Here is an 18245-nt window from a genome sequence, read left to right on the forward strand (position 1 = left end):
CACCCCACGTCATGCTTCAGCCGGCTCGTCAGACTCCCACGCCTCAGCCGGCTCGTCAGGCTCCCACACCTCAGCCGGCTCGTCAGGCTCCCTCGCCTCAACCGGTTCATCAGGCCTGCACGCCTCAGCCGGCTCGTCGGGCTGCCACTTCGCCATCATTACACACACCTGTCATCATCGTTACGCAGATCAGCACTTCTTTGGACTCACTTTATCCTCTTCCATGAGGGTGTGAAGAGAATGTTTGTCGGTATAGAAGAGGAAGAAATGCCGACAGGATTTATGTCACATTGGAATGCTCAGTCAAAAAGTGAGTTAAATGTGTTTAGTCTTTATTTTATTATTTGTTCAACCATTTCACACACACACAATGTAGTGTCTCATAGTTGTAGATAATTCTTTAACGTGTAATATGTTTATTTATTGTACATAGAATACATAGAAATGTTATCTTTATAAAAGAGTACAGAGTGTAACATACTCACTGGGGAAAATGAAAAGTTGCTAGATAATGATAATTGATAGTGACATGAGTGAGAATTTATGCCATTAAAAAGTACTTGCGTCACACAAATAAGTTCCCGATATAAATACAATGACATTGATTGAACTGTACATTACGATGCTGTAGTAGGACGTTGTTTAGCCTAGAGGTAAAATCAGTTTGAGTTGGTACTTGGAACTAAAGTTTAGTGAAACTAGCCTGAATAAACATTGCAGTCTTTCCCAGAAAAAAAAACAGTTTCAGTATATTGTGTTTTTAAGAACTACAATACACTTCAATGGAAACCTATGGAGGAGGTCTCCTTATTGTGAAGGGTTAGTTTAAGTGAAAGTGCTCCAGATGGCCACCAGGGCAGCACCAAGGGCCACAGTGAGAGGGAGTTGGATGGCTACGGCCCCATTGCACTGGTCGGTGCTGCAGCAGGTCTGTGTGACGGTGTAGCCGGCTGTCAGGATGCTACCAGTGGAAGTGGTGTTGCAGAAAGCTGTGGCCAGGCAACCCTTGCGCTTGAGATTCACGATTCTAGTGGCATTGAACACTGGAAGAAGGAGGAAGAACAATTGCAAATACAGGTAGTTTTTGTTTGGGTAGTACTTTATTTTACAGTACAAATATTACTAGATATTATTAACTGATAAATTACATTCTGAAATGGGAATTACACAGAATTACACAGATCTAAGAATTATACAGTAATAACCTAGAATTACACAGTAAGTCAATGACCTATTTTTATTGTAGCTTTCTACTTGGACGAAACCACAGGGTCAGTACCTGCTTCTGCAGTGAAGCAGTTGGGCTGGTCGGTGCTACATTCTGCAGTTGAACCAATAAAACAAAGGCTGGACAACCCCACAGTACATGTGTTGCACTTCAGGGACTCGGCTGTGAGATGGAATGAGAGAAAGATGGAGAGACAGAGAGCAACGAGGAGAGATAAGAAAGAGGAGAGAAACAAATAAGATTGCTGTCATCATGACACTGTACAATGACATATGTACAAACATACACATCATTTATTTATTTTTTATTTTCTTTGTTCAGTCCAGTCCAGCACAAAATAAATATTAGGGTAATACCTGGCAGTTTAATTAATGAATTGAAGGACTCTATTTTGAATACTTTAAATGATTGATTGTACAACCATACACCCAGAGAGAAATTATTCTTGGACTGAAAAGCACTTTTAGCGGAGTGTTGTCCTATTAAAGTTCCCATTTGGTGACGTCTGATAGTAGGAAGTGGTGTATAGTACTTAAGAACAAATACATGAAAGTACTATTTAAGTAGTTTTTTGGGGTATCTGTACTTTAATTTACAATGTATATGTTTTACTTTTACTTTTAATTCACTACACCCCTGAAAAGAAAACAATGTACTTTTTACTCCATACATTTTCCCTGACATTACATTTTGAATGCTTAGCAGGACAGAAAAATAGTCCAGAGAGCATCCCTGGTCTTCCCTGCTGCCTCTGATGTGGCGGACTCACGAAACACAAATGTTTTTTTGGTAAATTATGTCTGAGTGTTGGAGTGTGCCCCTGACTATCCATAAATACACCGAACAAAAATATAAATGCAACAATTATCCATGTCTACCGGATGTGGATGTCCTGGGCTGGCGTGGTTACGGTCTGCGGTTCTGAGGCCGGTTGGACGTACTGCGAAATTCTCTAAAACGAGGTTGCAGGCGATTTATGGTAGATAAATGAAAATGTAATTCTCTGGCAATTTAATTCGGGTTAACTGAAAAGCAATCTCTTCACTGGAACTCCAGTATTCTCCAACCTGCTTGAAGTTTGTTAACAAAAATGTATTTAAGGACCAAAAATCTGGTGGTTACCCACACCAATAGTGTTAGAGCAAAATGGTACTCAGCATCATCTGGATATGTGTGCAAAAAAAGTTAAACATTCACCTTCTACTACATTTTCTGTCAATAATTCCAAGGTATACACCACACTTCTCCAGTGGATGTGTCATAACATAGTCTACCTGAACACTTCTCCCTCGCTCAAATACAGCTGTGCCTATTCAGAGATCGTTGGCGTGGGAAACGGCAAATTCGCTGAGCAAATCTGAGTTATTGAGAATATTTATTTTAATCTGGATATTTTATTCTTCAAATATAGCCTAATTTCGGATCTCGTCAATATTTTGCATATTTTCAGACAGATCGGGGTCAGTGGCCACCGGAGTATGAGTGGAGCTGAGCTGGAGCATAGCGAGGAATAGAGCATGCCCAATTTGACTGGAGCGCAGAGCAAGATTCCCAAAAGCTGGAGCGGCAGCCTTCGCTGCTCCAGTAGCGCACACTTCATGAGCTGAAGGAATACCAGGTCTAGTGTGCATTTGAAGTCTACTTGTGGGCTGCTATAGCCCCTTGGTTTAGCTATTGTCATGGAGTTTGCTAAATATTTTCCTTGCTAAATCAAGGTTACTTACAGGAATGAGAACCAAGAGCAAGAGAGGGAGTGCGGTGATGTAGAGTCCAGAATCATTGTGGAATCTGAAAATACACTTATCCCGAAAGCATGATGGTTTTCTTACTACGTGCACATGCTAATAGAAAGAAACCAGGTGGGTAGATAACTAAGTGTGTCATTGTAGCAAAGTATTTATTTACTAAAAATCAGATCTCTTCAACGTTTCGTTCATTTTTGTTCTATTATCCATACAATAGGCCATCATTGATTTTGTCCCAATATTCCCATGTTCAATGAGTTTTCCGTTTTCAAAGCTAATGTCCCTACCAGCCGATTGTGTCGCACTCGCAAACGATTCACACTATATTTATTTGTAGGCTATAGCTTTGAAATATAAATAATATAGACGAAATAATTCATTGCCATTCTTTCTTAGGCTCCCTGTCTGGATATTGACCTATTTTGAGTGTTTATATGCTGTAGAATATGACATTTAGCTTATTTGAAATTATGTGCGCTTCTTCCATTCACGTGTTCATGTTTATTCAAAGACTTTTCATTCAAATCCATATGGTTTGGTTTCAATACTTCAAAAGCAAATCGTAGGTCCAGGTAGTCGCACAAATAGATGGGTGTTGGTTAAATTGTGATTTTAATGAATGGCGCGAATTTGGAGTCGCAGTTTTTTATTTTTGTGAGCTAGGACTGGTTTTTATCGGAGCGGTTGGAAAGGTGGTTGGAAAGGATGTACAGAGCAGTGCGCGACCACCACCATGAGCGATAAACGGGATTTCCGACTGCTCAACTCCACTCACATGCAAGCATGATCCAACCGAGCTTGACTTTTTACGCACCCATTCTTCATACCTCCATCTTCACATTCGTTGTCATGATCGCAAACAAAGAATCAGTTAAAAACTGTTGTGGATTTTAACGGTCATTTTTTCCAATTTACAAAAAAGTATTTTTGAACAAGCCCCAATTTGTCTAATGAATAATAATAATAACCTTCCCAGAGAGAATAAAACCAACTTACCGACAGCAAAGAGTCCCACCAGCGCCACACATCCCCACATTAATTTGTTCATCTCTATCCAAGTATACGGAAAAATATCAAAGTTCTATAGTGAGTATAATGAGTATTGGAATAATGCAACTCAGATAATCCAGAGTCCAAATTGCAATTTAATGAGGTGTAGAGCTGTGTAGAATGAGGAGCACCAACTTGGACAACCATTTATATGCTGAGGGTCAGGTGCTGATGGAGATTTTGGAAACAGGATGTTAATAGGGTGTAACAGGCAACAGGGTCATATGACACCCATAAGTGGACAAATTGAGATGTTGATGACTGTAGTATAAAAGAAATGGCATATATTATTATTATTATTATATTATAAATTGAGATGTTGATGAGTAGTGTGAGAGGAATGGCTGGTGTGGGTGGAGAAAAGGTTAACGAGTGCTTACAGATCAATGGCAGGGTAGAGAATCAAACAAAGGGAGTATGATGTTATGTTTGCGACACCTGTACTTACCCAGAGATAAAGACAGAGGAAGAGGAGGAGGGAGAGACAAAGACAGAGGAGGAAGTGGAGGAGGAGGAGGAGGAGGGAGAGACAATCAGACAAAGACAGTCGGACAGACCAACACGTGTGTGAGTGTAATAATAATAATACACTTTAATTTGTATAGCGCTTTTAGTTACAGAGTTTTCTCAAAGCTAGATTCACAGTCCTAACAGATAACAACCCCGTGACATATATAATGAGGAAACCAAAGCTAGACGCCTGTGAGCAATGGTGGGTCTCTAAACTGGCCCCGTTCGACTTTGACTTGAAATACATCCCACAGAATGTCCCAGCAGACCTACTTAGTCGACAGTCGTTCCATGGAGCTAGGAAGGCAAGTGAGTTCCCAGAGTATGTGACTTCAGAGTCCATCCAGGACGCATTCAAACTGTCAGTCCATATCCAAGGTGGTGCGATCCTGGCTCAAGTCTCTTCTGAATGGCTGAAAGCAGTTTTGGAATCCTGTCTGGAGTGGGATGCGAGTCTGCCAGCATCCTTCAGCATGAAGGGGGAGCGGCTACACTTCCAGTCCTTTCTTCTGATGTCATAGAGAGAAAACAGAAGGTGGATCAGGTCTTGGCAATGGGTGGCGTACTTTGTTGAGAGGAGGAGGAGACCTTCGTTGAGAGAGAGGGCTCATGTGACTGCGCAAGTTTTGAGAATGCTGATGCGTTTGGATAAACTCAAAATCAAGGACGAGATCCTCTACCGAAGATCTAAGTACAGAGTTGTCAAGAAGAGGTAATAGCTGGTGGTGCTAGAGTCCCTTAAAACCTCTTTGGGCTAGGGGGCAGTATTTTGATGTCCGGATGAAAAGCGTTCCCAAAGTAAACTGCCTGTTACTCAGGCCCAGAATCTAGGATATGCATATAATTGGTAGATTTGGATGGAAAACACTCTAAAGTTTCTAAAACTGTTACAATAATGTATGTGAGTATAACAGAACTGATATGGCAGGCGAAACCCCGAGGACAAACCCCCCCCAAACAATTCAGCCTACCACTGTTTTCAATGGCTGTCACTTTTATTATAAGGCGAAACCTCCCAGATTGCAGTTCCTAGGGCTTCCACTTGATGTCAACAGTTTTTTGAAAGAGTTTCAGACTGGTTTTTGGAAAATTGAGCCAGAAGTTGTAGTTTTTCTAGTTGGCTCCCATTTTGGCTGTAGTGTTCCCATGAGCGTGGAGGAAAGCCAGTTCTTTGTTATTTATCTCCGGTAATGAACATACTATTCTCCATCGTAAATGTAATTGTTTATTTACGTATTAGGGTACCTAAGGTTTGATTATAAACATTGTTTGACTCGTTTGGATAAGTTTATTGGTAACGTTTGGGATTCATTTTGTATGCATTTTGAAGGAGGGAAACCGGTGGATTATTGATTATTGAGTTTTTATGGATATAAAGGACTTTATCGAACAAAATGACCATTTGTTATGTAAGTGGGACCTTTTGGAGTGCCAACAGAAGAAGATCTTCAAAGGTAAGGCATTTATTATATCACTATTTCTGACTTTCGTGTCACACCTGCCTGGTTGAAAAATGTTTTTCATAGTTTTGTATGCGGGGCGCTGTCCTCAGACAATCGCATGGTGTGCTTTCGCCGTAAAGCCTTTTTGAAATCTGACACAGCGGCTGGATTAACAAGAAACTAGCCTCTCTGGGATATGTGGGATGGTAGCGTCCCACTTGGCCAAAAGCCAGGGAAAATGCAGAGCGCCAAATTAAAATAAACTCCTATAAAAATCAAACTTTCATGAAATCACACATGTAAGATACCAAATTAAAGCTACACGGGTTGTGAGGTTACCTCAGTTAATAAATATATTTTTGTTATTCCTTATCCCCATGTTGTCTCACTTTCTGTTACGGGCTTTTGAGCCGGTTCCTGACAAGAGTGGCCAAACGGAAGCCACCCCTCAGTCAAAGCTTTGAGTTTGCCAAAAGGCACCTAAGGACTCTCAGACCATGAGAAACCAGATTCTCTGGTCTGATGAAACCAAGATTGAACTCTTTGGCCTGAATGCCAAGCGTCACGTCTGGAGGAAACCTGGCACCATCCCTATGGTGAAGCATGGTGATGGCAGCATCATGCTGTGGGGATGTTTTTCAGCGGCAGGGAATGGGAAACTAGTCATGATCGAGTCAAAGATGAAAAGGGCAAAGTTCAGAGAGATCCTTTAGGAAAACCTGCTCCAAAGTGCTCAGGACCTCAGAATGGGGGCGAAGTTTCACCTTCTAACAAAACAATGACCCTAGATGTCTAGAAATGTACACGTTTTGTGCTCTTGTAGGAAGCAATCACTGCATATGCATCCAATAAGGTTGGTAGAGTCACAATAGGGGTATTGCTGACTACAAATTATATTTAACTGGGCTAATAACTCACTAATTAGCAAAGGATATTAACAAAATGTGCACACCTCGCCACATGTAGCTCTCGCTATGATCTCAAAACAAGCGCATCTACCCATGACGCTCATGCTGTAAACACAGTTCAGTTCATAGTAAATGGCACAGATCTATATATGGAAATGGTCTACCTGCATATAGGCCTACTGCAGCTCTGACTTGATTTTGCCGCACTGGTCAGTGTAGAGTACATAGAGATTAAAGAAATAGAATCCAACTCCGATGCCTTCTGCCTACAACATCTATTGCATAGCTTGTTTTGTATAGTACGCTTTGCATAGTTCGTTTTGTTTTTGGTATGTTGCATTGAAAGTGGCTAATATTGCGTTGATTCGATTACAATTGCCACAGTAAAGGGAAACATTGATAGTGTTAACAGGGAAAACTTTAGAAAGTTGAGTGATGTTCAGTCTTGTGCTGCTGATATTTCTTCTGCTCGGCAGTCCTGGGGAGCTGGGTGGCAGTCTCAGACTAATACGCCCACGCAGCTTAGAAAGAACAGGATTATCTGTAATCATGGTAGCATCCACATTATTATTTAACACAATAACACTAATTACTATTATTTTCTATTTGGCACAACATAATTCAAAACACAACCACAACAAACGGCATATGCATCCAACGAGGTTTGTAGAGTCACAAGCATGATCTAGTCGTTGCGTTCTAGGAATATGGGATCAAATAGGCAACATAACGTTTGAAAACTTTAATACACATAAGTGAATTAGTCCAAATACTTATCACCTTCAAATGGTGGGACTAGATACATAAAGTGCTTTCATTTCCAAACGGTAAAACAGATATGTATGAAAATACGCTCAAATAAAAGGTGCCGTTCTGTACTGTCGGCTCAAATGAAACATTTGATTTCAAATCGAAAATGCTGGAGTATAGAGTCAAATAAAAATGTTAATCTTCACTGTCCAAACACATATGTAGGGGACTGTACCATCATCCCACATCAACAATTTATAGCCTTAGAAAATACAATCACAGAGTACAGAATTTGCTATTAAACCTTAAATCATCAAAACTCATCAAATCACAACCTAGTACTGTATCTGTCTTTGAATATTGCCTTAGCAACAAATTATCTGATAGGACTTACCCACTGTTATGAAGACCACCAGGACAGAAAGCCCTATCAAAATATTAGTCTTCATCTTGTAGGAGGGTAGTGTTTGTTGTTTACAATAGGAGTTGTAGGCCTAACCCCTAATGAATGAGTCTGGCTCAAAACGTGCTCACTTCGAGCATGGGGCCCTTTTCACTCGGGGCCCTCCTTCCAGCTTTGGGACAATCCCCCCCAGTGAAAATGGAGTTCCTTTAAAAATAATTATAAATGTGTCATTGTTTTTCTTTTTTGGCGGGGGGGGTGGCTACATTTTGAGAAACACTGACTTAGAGCATGGTGAGGAAAGATTTCTAATAAATGAATGTGGGAAATTCCAGTTTCCTGCTAAGTGGGTCGTACATGATAGGAGACTTGATTATAGGCTACTATAATGAAGTATAACAAGTTTTATCCTCATCCATGAAGGTGCGAAGAGGATGTTTGTCGGTATAGAAGAGGAAGGAATGCAGACAGGATTTATGTCACATTGGAATGCTCAGTCAAAAAGTGAGTTAAATGTGTTTAGTCTTTATTTTATTATTTGTTCAACCATTTCACACACACACAATGTAGTGTCTCATAGTTGTAGATAATTCTTTAACGTGTAATATGTTTATTTATTGTACATAGAATACATAGAAATGTTATCTTTATAAAAGAGTACAGAGTGTAACATACTCACTGGGGAAAATGAAAAGTTGCTAGATAATGATAATTGATAGTGACATGAGTGAGAATTTATGCCATTAAAAAGTACTTGCGTCACACAAATAAGTTCCCGATATAAATACAATGACATTGATTGAACTGTACATTACGATGCTGTAGTAGGACGTTGTTTAGCCTAGAGGTAAAATCAGTTTGAGTTGGTACTTGGAACTAAAGTTTAGTGAAACTAGCCTGAATAAACATTGCAGTCTTTCCCAGAAAAAAAAAACAGTTTCAGTATATTGTGTTTTTAAGAACTACAATACACTTCAATGGAAACCTATGGAGGAGGTCTCCTTATTGTGAAGGGTTAGTTTAAGTGAAAGTGCTCCAGATGGCCACCAGGGCAGCACCAAGGGCCACAGTGAGAGGGAGTTGGATGGCTACGGCCCCATTGCACTGGTCGGTGCTGCAGCAGGTCTGTCTGACGGTGTAGCCGGCTGTCAGGATGCTACCAGTGGAAGTGGTGTTGCAGAAAGCTGTGGCCAGGCAACCCTTGCGCTTGAGATTCACGATGCTAGTGGCATTGAACACTGGAAGAAGGAGGAAGAACAATTGCAAATACAGGTAGTTTTTGTTTGGGTAGTACTTTATTTTACAGTACAAATATTACTAGATATTATTAACTGATAAATTACATTCTGAAATGGGAATTACACAGAATTACACAGATCTAAGAATTATACAGTAATAACCTAGAATTACACAGTAAGTCAATGACCTATTTTTATTGTAGCTTTCTACTTGGACGAAACCACAGGGTCAGTACCTGCTTCTGCAGTGAAGCAGTTGGGCTGGTCGGTGCTACATTCTGCAGTTGAACCAATAAAACAAAGGCTGGACAACCCCACAGTACATGTGTTGCACTTCAGGGACTCGGCTGTGAGATGGAATGAGAGAAAGATGGAGAGACAGAGAGCAACGAGGAGAGATAAGAAAGAGGAGAGAAACAAATAAGATTGCTGTCATCATGACACTGTACAATGACATATGTACAAACATACACATCATTTATTTATTTTTTATTTTCTTTGTTCAGTCCAGTCCAGCACAAAATAAATATTAGGGTAATACCTGGCAGTTTAATTAATGAATTGAAGGACTCTATTTTGAATACTTTAAATGATTGATTGTACAACCATACACCCAGAGAGAAATTATTCTTGGACTGAAAAGCACTTTTAGCGGAGTGTTGTCCTATTAAAGTTCCCATTTGGTGACGTCTGATAGTAGGAAGTGGTGTATAGTACTTAAGAACAAATACATGAAAGTACTATTTAAGTAGTTTTTTGGGGTATCTGTACTTTAATTTACAATGTATATGTTTTACTTTTACTTTTAATTCACTACACCCCTGAAAAGAAAACAATGTACTTTTTACTCCATACATTTTCCCTGACATTACATTTTGAATGCTTAGCAGGACAGAAAAATAGTCCAGAGAGCATCCCTGGTCTTCCCTGCTGCCTCTGATGTGGCGGACTCACGAAACACAAATGTTTTTTTGGTAAATTATGTCTGAGTGTTGGAGTGTGCCCCTGACTATCCATAAATACACCGAACAAAAATATAAATGCAACAATTATCCATGTCTACCGGATGTGGATGTCCTGGGCTGGCGTGGTTACGGTCTGCGGTTCTGAGGCCGGTTGGACGTACTGCGAAATTCTCTAAAACGAGGTTGCAGGCGATTTATGGTAGATAAATGAAAATGTAATTCTCTGGCAATTTAATTCGGGTTAACTGAAAAGCAATCTCTTCACTGGAACTCCAGTATTCTCCAACCTGCTTGAAGTTTGTTAACAAAAATGTATTTAAGGACCAAAAATCTGGTGGTTACCCACACCAATAGTGTTAGAGCAAAATGGTACTCAGCATCATCTGGATATGTGTGCAAAAAAAGTTAAACATTCACCTTCTACTACATTTTCTGTCAATAATTCCAAGGTATACACCACACTTCTCCAGTGGATGTGTCATAACATAGTCTACCTGAACACTTCTCCCTCGCTCAAATACAGCTGTGCCTATTCAGAGATCGTTGGCGTGGGAAACGGTAAATTCGCTGAGCAAATCTGAGTTATTGAGAATATTTATTTTAATCTGGATATTTTATTCTTCAAATATAGCCTAATTTCGGATCTCGTCAATATTTTGCATATTTTCAGACAGATCCGAGGTCAGTGGCCACCGGAGTATGAGTGGAGCTGAGCTGGAGCATAGCGAGGAATAGAGCATGCCCAATTTGACTGGAGCGCAGAACAAGATTCCCAAAAGCTGGAGCGGCAGCCTTCGCTGCTCCAGTAGCGCACACTTCATGAGCTGAGGGAATACCCGGTCTAGTATGCATTTGAAGTCTACTTGTGTGCTGCTATAGCCCCTTGGTTTAGCTATTGTCATGGAGTTTGCTAAATATTTTCCTTGCTAAATCAAGGTTACTTACAGGAATGAGAACCAAGAGCAAGATAGGGAGTGCGGTGATGTAGAGTCCAGAAACATTGTGGAATCTGAAAATACACTTATCCCGAAAGCATGATGGTTTTCTTACTACGTGCACATGCTAATAGAAAGAAACCAGGTGGGTAGATAACTAAGTGTGTCATTGTAGCAAAGTATTTATTTACTAAAAATCAGATCTCTTCAACGTTTCGTTCATTCTTGTTCTATTATCCATACAATAGGCCATCATTGATTTTGTCCCAATATTCCCATGTTCAATGAGTTTTCCGTTTTCAAAGCTAATGTCCCTACCAGCCGATTGTGTCGCACTCGCAAACGATTCACACTATATTTATTTGTAGGCTATAGCTTTGAAATATAAATAATATAGACGAAATAATTCATTGCCATTCCTTCTTAGGCTCCCTGTCTGGATATTGACCTATTTTGAGTGTTTATATGCTGTAGAATATGACATTTAGCTTATTTGAAATTATGTGCGCTTCTTCCATTCACGTGTTCATGTTTATTCAAAGACTTTTCATTCAAATCCATATGGTTTGGTTTCAATACTTCAAAAGCAAATCGTAGGTCCAGGTAGTCGCACAAATAGATGGGTGTTGGTTAAATTGTGATTGTAATGAATGGCGCGAATTTGGAGTCGCAGTTTTTTATTTTTGTGAGCTAGGACTGGTTTTTATCGGAGCGGTTGGAAAGGTGGTTGGAAAGGATGTACAGAGCCGTGCGCGACCACCACCATGAGCGATAAACGGGATTTCCGACTGCTCAACTCCACTCACATGCAAGCATGATCCAACCGAGCTTGACTTTTTACGCACCCATTCTTCATATCTCCATCTTCACATTCGTTGTCATGATCGCAAACAAAGAATCAGTTAAAAACTGTTATGGATTTTACCTGTCATTTTTTCCAATTTACAAAAAAGTATTTTTAGAACAAGCCCCAATTTGTCTAATGAATAATAATAATAACCTTCCCAGAGAGAATAAAACCAACTTACCGACAACAAAGAGTCCCACCAGCGCCACACATCCCCACATTAATTTGTTCATCTCTATCCAAGTATAGGGAAAAATATCAAAGTTCTATAGTCAGTATAATGAGTATTGGAATAATGCAACTCAGATAATCCAGAGTCCAAATTGCAATTTAATGAGGTGTAGAGCTGTGTAGAATGAGGAGCACCAACTTGGACAACAATTTATATGCTGAGGGTCCGGTCCGGTGCTGATGGAGATTTTGGAAACAGGATGTTAATAGGGTGTTAACAGGCAACAGGGTCATATGACACCCATAAGTGGATAAATTTAGATTTTGATGAGTTGTATGAGAGGAATGGCTGATGTGGGTGGAGAAAAGGTTAACAAGTGCTTACAGATCAATGGCAGGGTAGAGAATCAAACAAAGGGAGTATGATGTTATGTTTGGCGACACCTGTACTTACCCAGAGATAAAGACAGAGGAGGAGGAGGAGGGAGAGACAAAGACAGAGGAGGAAGTGGAGGAGGAGGAGGAGGGAGAGACAATCAGACAAAGACAGTCGGACAGACCAACACGTGTGTGAGTGTAATAATAATAATACACTTTAATTTGTATAGCGCTTTTAGTTACAGAGTTTTCTCAAAGCTAGATTCACAGTCCTAACAGATAACAACCCCGTGACATATATAATGAGGAAACCAAAGCTAGACGCCTGTGAGCAATGGTGGGTCTCTAAACTGGCCCCGTTCGACTTTGACTTGAAGTACATCCCACAGAATGTCCCAGCAGACCTACTTAGTCGACAGTCGTTCCATGCAGCTAGGAAGGCAAGTGAGTTCCCAGAGTATGTGACTTCAGAGTCCATCCAGGACGCATTCAAACTGTCAGTCCATATCCAAGGTGGTGCGATCCTGGCTCAAGTCTCTTCTGAAGGGCTGAAAGCAGTTTTGGAATCCTGTCTGGAGTGGGATGCGAGTCTGCTAGCATCCTTCAGCATGAAGGGGGAGCAGCTACATTTCCAGTCCTTTCTTCTGATGTCATAGAGAGAAAACAGAAGGTGGATCAGGTCTTGGCAACGGGTGGCGTACTTTGTTGAGAGGAGGAGGAGACCTTCGTTGAGATAGAGGGCTCATGTGACTGCCCAAGTTTTGAGAATGCTGATGCGTTGGGATAAACTCAAAATCAAGGACGAGATCCTCTACCGAAGATCTAAGTACAGAGTTGTCAAGAAGAGGTAACAGCTGGTGGTGCTAGAGTCCCTTAAAACCTCTTTGGGTTTGGGGGCAGTATTTTGATGTCCGGATGAAAAGCGTTCCCAAAGTAAACTGCCTGTTACTCAGGCCCAGAATCTAGGATATGCATATAATTGGTCGATTTGGATGGAAAACACTCTAAAGTTTCTAAAACTGTTACAATAATGTATGTGAGTATAACAGAACTGATATGGCAGGCGAAACCCCGAGGACAAACCCCCTTCCCCCCTCAAAACAATTCAGCCTACCACTGTTTTCAATGGCCGTCACTTTTATTATAAGGCGTAAACCTCCCAGATTGCAGTTCCTAGGGCTTCCACTAGATGTCAACAGTTTTTTGAAAGAGTTTCAGACTGGTTTTTGGAAAATTGAGCCAGAAGTTGTATTTTTTCTAGGTGGCTCCCATTTTGGCTGTAGTGTTCCCATGAGTGTGGAGGAAAGCCAGTTCTTTGTTATTTATCTCCGCTAATGAACATACTATTCTCCGTCGTAAATGTAATTGTTTATTTACGTATTAGGGTACCTAAGGTTTGATTATAAACATTGTTTGACTCGTTTGGATAAGTTTATTGGTAACGTTTGGGATTCATTTTGTATGCATTTTGAAGGACGGAAACCGGTGGATTATTGATTATTGAGTTTTTATGGATATAAAGGACTTTATCGAACAAAATGACCATTTGTGACGTAAGTGGGACCTTTTGGAGTGCCAACAGAAGAAGATCTTCAAAGGTAAGGCATTTATTATATCACTATTTCTGACTTTTGTGTCACACCTGCCTGGTTGAAAAATGTGTTTCATAGTTTTGTATGCGGGGCGCTGTCCTCAGACAATTGCATGGTGTGCTTTCGCGGTAAAGCCTTTTTGAAATCTGACACAGTGGCTGGATTAAGAAGAAACTAGCCTCTCTGGGAAATGTGGGCTGGTAGCGTCCCACTTGGCCAAAAGCCAGGGAAAATGCAGAGCGCCAAATTAAAATAAATTCCTATAAAAATCAAACTTTCATGAAATCACACATGTAAGAATTCTCTTCGATTATAATCACAGCCGTATATATCCCCCCCCAAGCAGACACATCCTTGGCTCTGAACGAACTTTATTTAACTCTTTGCAAACTGGAAAACATTTATCCGGAGGCTGCATTCATTGTAGCTGGGGATTTTAACAAAGCCAATCTGAAAACAAGACTCCCTAAATTTTATCAGCATATCGATTGCGCAACCAGGGGTGGTAAAACCTTGGATCATTGTTACTCTAACTTCCGCGACGCATATAAGGCCCTGCCCCGCCCCCCTTTCGGAAAAGCTGACCACGACTCCATTTTGCTGATCCCTGCCTACAGGCAGAAATTAAAACAAGAGGCTCCCACGCTGAGGTCTGTCCAACGCTGGTCAGACCAAGCTGACTCTACACTCCAAGACTGCTTCCATCACGTGGACTGGGACATGTTTCGTATTGCGTCAGATGGGAATATTGACGAATACGCTGATTCGGTGTGCGAGTTCATTAGAACGTGCGTCGAAGATGTCGTTCCCATAGCAACGATAAAAACATTCCCTAACCAGAAACCGTGGATTGATGGCAGCATTCGCGTGAAACTGAAAGCGCGAACCACTGCTTTTAATCAGGGCAAGGTGTCTGGCAACATGACTGAATACAAACAGTGCAGCTATTCCCTCCGTAAGGCTATTAAACAAGCTAAGCGTCAGTACAGAGACAAAGTGGAATCTCAATTCAATGGCTCAGACATAAGAGGCATGTGGCAGGGTCTACAGTCAATCATGGACTACAAGATGAAATCCAGCCCAGTCACGGACCAGGATGTCTTGCTCCCAGGCAGACTAAATAACTTTTTTGCCCGCTTTGAGGACAATACAGTGCCACTGACACGGCCTGCAACGGAAACATGCGGTCTCTCCTTCACTGCAGCCGAGGTGAGCAAGACATTTAAACGTGTTAACCCTCGCAAGGCTGCAGGCCCAGACGGCATCCCCAGCCGCGCCCTCAGAGCATGCGCAGACCAGCTGGCCGGTGTGTTTACGGACATATTCAATCAATCCCTATACCAGTCTGCTGTTCCCACATGCTTCAAGAGGGCCACCATTGTTCCTGTTCCCAAGAAAGCTAAGGTAACTGAGCTAAACGACTACCGCCCCGTAGCACTCACTTCCGTCATCATGAAGTGCTTTGAGAGACTAGTCAAGGACCATATCACCTCCACCCTACCTGACACCCTAGACCCACTCCAATTTGCTTACCGCCCAAATAGGTCCACAGACGATGCAATCTCAACCACACTGCACACTGCCCTAACCCACCTGGACAAGAGGAATACCTATGTGAGAATGCTGTTCATCGACTACAGCTCGGCATTCAACACCATAGTAACCTCCAAGCTCGTCATCAAGCTCGAGACCCTGGGTCTCGACCCCGCCCTGTGCAACTGGGTACTGGACTTCCTGACGGGCCGCCCCCAGGTGGTGAGGGTAGGCAACAACATCTCCTCCCCGCTGATCCTCAACACGGGGGCCCCACAAGGGTGCGTTCTGAGCCCTCTCCTGTACTCCCTGTTCACCCACGACTGCGTGGCCACGCACGCCTCCAACTCAATCATCAAGTTTGCGGACGACACAACAGTGGTAGGCTTGATTACCAACAACGACGAGACGGCCTACAGGGAGGAGGTGAGGGCCCTCGGAGTGTGGTGTCAGGAAAATAACCTCACACTCAACGTCAACAAAACTAAGGAGATGATTGTGGACTTCAGGAAACAGCAGAGGGAACACCCCCTATCCACATCGATGGAACAGTAGTGGAGAGGGTAGCTAGTTTTAAGTTCCTCGGCATACACATCACAGACAAACTGAATTGGTCCACTCACACTGACAGCGTCGTGAAGAAGGCGCAGCAGCGCCTATTCAACCTCAGGAGGCTGAAGAAATTCGGCTTGTCACCAAAAGCACTCACAAACTTCTACAGATGCACAATCGAGAGCATCCTGGCGGGCTGTATCACCGCCTGGTACGGCAACTGCTCCGCCCTCAACCGTAAGGCTCTCCAGAGGGTAGTGAGGACTGCACAACGCATCACCGGGGGCAAACTACCTGCCCTCCAGGACACCTACACCACCCATTGTTACAGGAAGGCCATAAAGATCATCAAGGACATCAACCACCCGAACCACTGCCTGTTCACCCCGCTATCATCCAGAAGGCGAGGTCAGTACAGGTGCATCAAAGCTGGGACCGAGAGACTGAAAAACAGCTTCTATCTCAAGGCCATCAGACTGTTAAACAGCCACCACTAACACTGAGTGGCTGCTGCCAACACACTGTCATTGACACTGACCCAACTCCAGCCATTTTAATAATGGGAATTGATGGGAAATGATGTAAATATATCACTAGCCACTTTAAACAATGCCACCTTATATAATGTTACTTACCCTACATTATTCATCTCATATGCATATGTATATACTGTACTCTACATCATCGACTGCATCCTTATGTAACACATGTATCACTAGCCACTTTAACTATGCCACTTTGTTTACTTTGTCTACACACTCATCTCATATGTATATACTGTACTCGATACCATCTACTGTATGCTGCTCTGTACCATCACTCATTCATATATCCTTATGTACATGTTCCTTATCCCCTTACACTGTGTATAAGACAGTAGTTTTGGAATTGTTAGTTAGATTACTTGTTGGTTATCACTGCATTGTCGGAACTAGAAGCACAAGCATTTCGCTACACTCGCATTAACATCTGCTAACCATGTGTATGTGACAAATAAAATTTGATTTGATTTGATCTGATTTGAAATTAAAGCTACACGGGTTGTGAATCCAGCCAACATGTCAGATTTCAAAAAGGATTTTCGGCGAAAGCAAACAATGCTATTATCTGAAGATATCACCTCCGCAAACAAAAGAGAGAAAACATATTTCACGCAAAACGCAGAAATAAAAATATAAATCATGCCTTACCTTTGACGAGCTTCTTCTGTTGGCACTCCAATATGTCCCATAAACATCACGTCTTAAAGTTTGCTGAAATTAAGAAGGTGTGTGTGTAGAAGAGTGAAAAAGGTTATTCCATCAAACTTCAAATGATTAGAATAGTACACAATGCAGAACATAACAACCAGGTTGGGGGTCAGTGGCCCAAGCCCGCGAACAGGAATATTTCAAGTTCAGACAGAAGGGGGGAGTCAGATCGCTATGATCGCCAGGAACTTTACTTTTGGTGTCTATTTTTAATTGTTGCGCTACTGGTGCTGCGTGTTGATGTTAGGTGGGCAGCTACAGTAGCTGAATGATGTTAACACCTTCGGGTTTGGTTTCATTAAATGTACTTTATTTCATCTGGGTGCTTGCTTCACCTACTAACACCCTGGTACTACCCGTAGCTCCTGTTCTCCTCAGTCCGAGAAAACACTGAGAGAGAAAGGTATGTGTTGCAGATTACTCCTTTGTAGTAGTCCATAACGTGAAATAAATAAAACATCCCAAGGTTAATGCTGTATATATTGTTATAAGGGAGTGTGAGACTATTGAAACATGTAACGTTCAGAGTTTTATTGTTGTTATTAATATAGTTTACAGAGTGCTAAAAAGTGCTGCTGTTGCTAGCTAGCATGCCTTTCTGTGATGCAGACGATTAGCTGAGCTGCCGACTGCTGCTGTAGTTGCATGATGGAAGATTATAGTTTTGGTCCTCTAAGGTCTGAATGGGATAGAGGCGATTTCACGTTTCATGTTGCAGTGTTTTTGTACATGAGTTGTTGTATTTTGC

At 41.7% G+C, this 18245-nt stretch overlaps 2 protein-coding genes across 2 annotated transcripts; both read right to left on the minus strand.

The window, feature by feature from the left end:
* Positions 1-311: 311 nt before the first annotated feature.
* LOC124020040 (protein Bouncer-like) lies at positions 312-4160 on the minus strand. Its single transcript, XM_046335465.1, has 3 exons — positions 3970-4160; positions 1280-1390; positions 312-1043 (listed from the first exon to the last, which is right to left on the minus strand). Exons 1-3 carry the CDS (start codon positions 4019-4021, stop codon positions 826-828), a joined length of 381 nt encoding a protein of 126 aa, XP_046191421.1. The 5' UTR covers positions 4022-4160; the 3' UTR covers positions 312-825.
* A 4381-nt stretch (positions 4161-8541) lies between these two features.
* LOC124020034 (protein Bouncer-like) lies at positions 8542-12411 on the minus strand. The gene is made up of 3 exons (XM_046335460.1): positions 12203-12411; positions 9511-9621; positions 8542-9274 (listed from the first exon to the last, which is right to left on the minus strand). The coding sequence occupies exons 1-3, from the start codon at positions 12252-12254 to the stop codon at positions 9057-9059; spliced, it is 381 nt and encodes a 126-aa protein (XP_046191416.1). The 5' UTR covers positions 12255-12411; the 3' UTR covers positions 8542-9056.
* Positions 12412-18245: the final 5834 nt, after the last annotated feature.

Source organism: Oncorhynchus gorbuscha, unplaced genomic scaffold (genome assembly GCF_021184085.1).
Source record: "Oncorhynchus gorbuscha isolate QuinsamMale2020 ecotype Even-year unplaced genomic scaffold, OgorEven_v1.0 Un_scaffold_750, whole genome shotgun sequence".
NCBI classification, from domain to species: Eukaryota; Metazoa; Chordata; class Actinopteri; order Salmoniformes; family Salmonidae; genus Oncorhynchus; species Oncorhynchus gorbuscha.

Bases quoted from the DNA above. Each gene is read 5' to 3' on its own strand.
- LOC124020040 (XM_046335465.1), bottom strand. From the start codon at position 4,021: ATGAACAAATTAATGTGGGGATGTGTGGCGCTGGTGGGACTCTTTGCT. The intron at 1,391-3,969 runs GTAAGTTGGTTT...TCCATCTCACAG, and splicing joins GGTGGGACTCTTTGCTGTCG to CCGAGTCCCTGAAGTGCAAC. The intron at 1,044-1,279 runs GTACTGACCCTG...TCCTTCTTCCAG, and splicing joins CTGCTTCACTGCAGAAGCAG to TGTTCAATGCCACTAGAATC.
- LOC124020034 (XM_046335460.1), bottom strand. From the start codon at position 12,254: ATGAACAAATTAATGTGGGGATGTGTGGCGCTGGTGGGACTCTTTGTT. The intron at 9,622-12,202 runs GTAAGTTGGTTT...TCCATCTCACAG, and splicing joins GGTGGGACTCTTTGTTGTCG to CCGAGTCCCTGAAGTGCAAC. The intron at 9,275-9,510 runs GTACTGACCCTG...TCCTTCTTCCAG, and splicing joins CTGCTTCACTGCAGAAGCAG to TGTTCAATGCCACTAGCATC.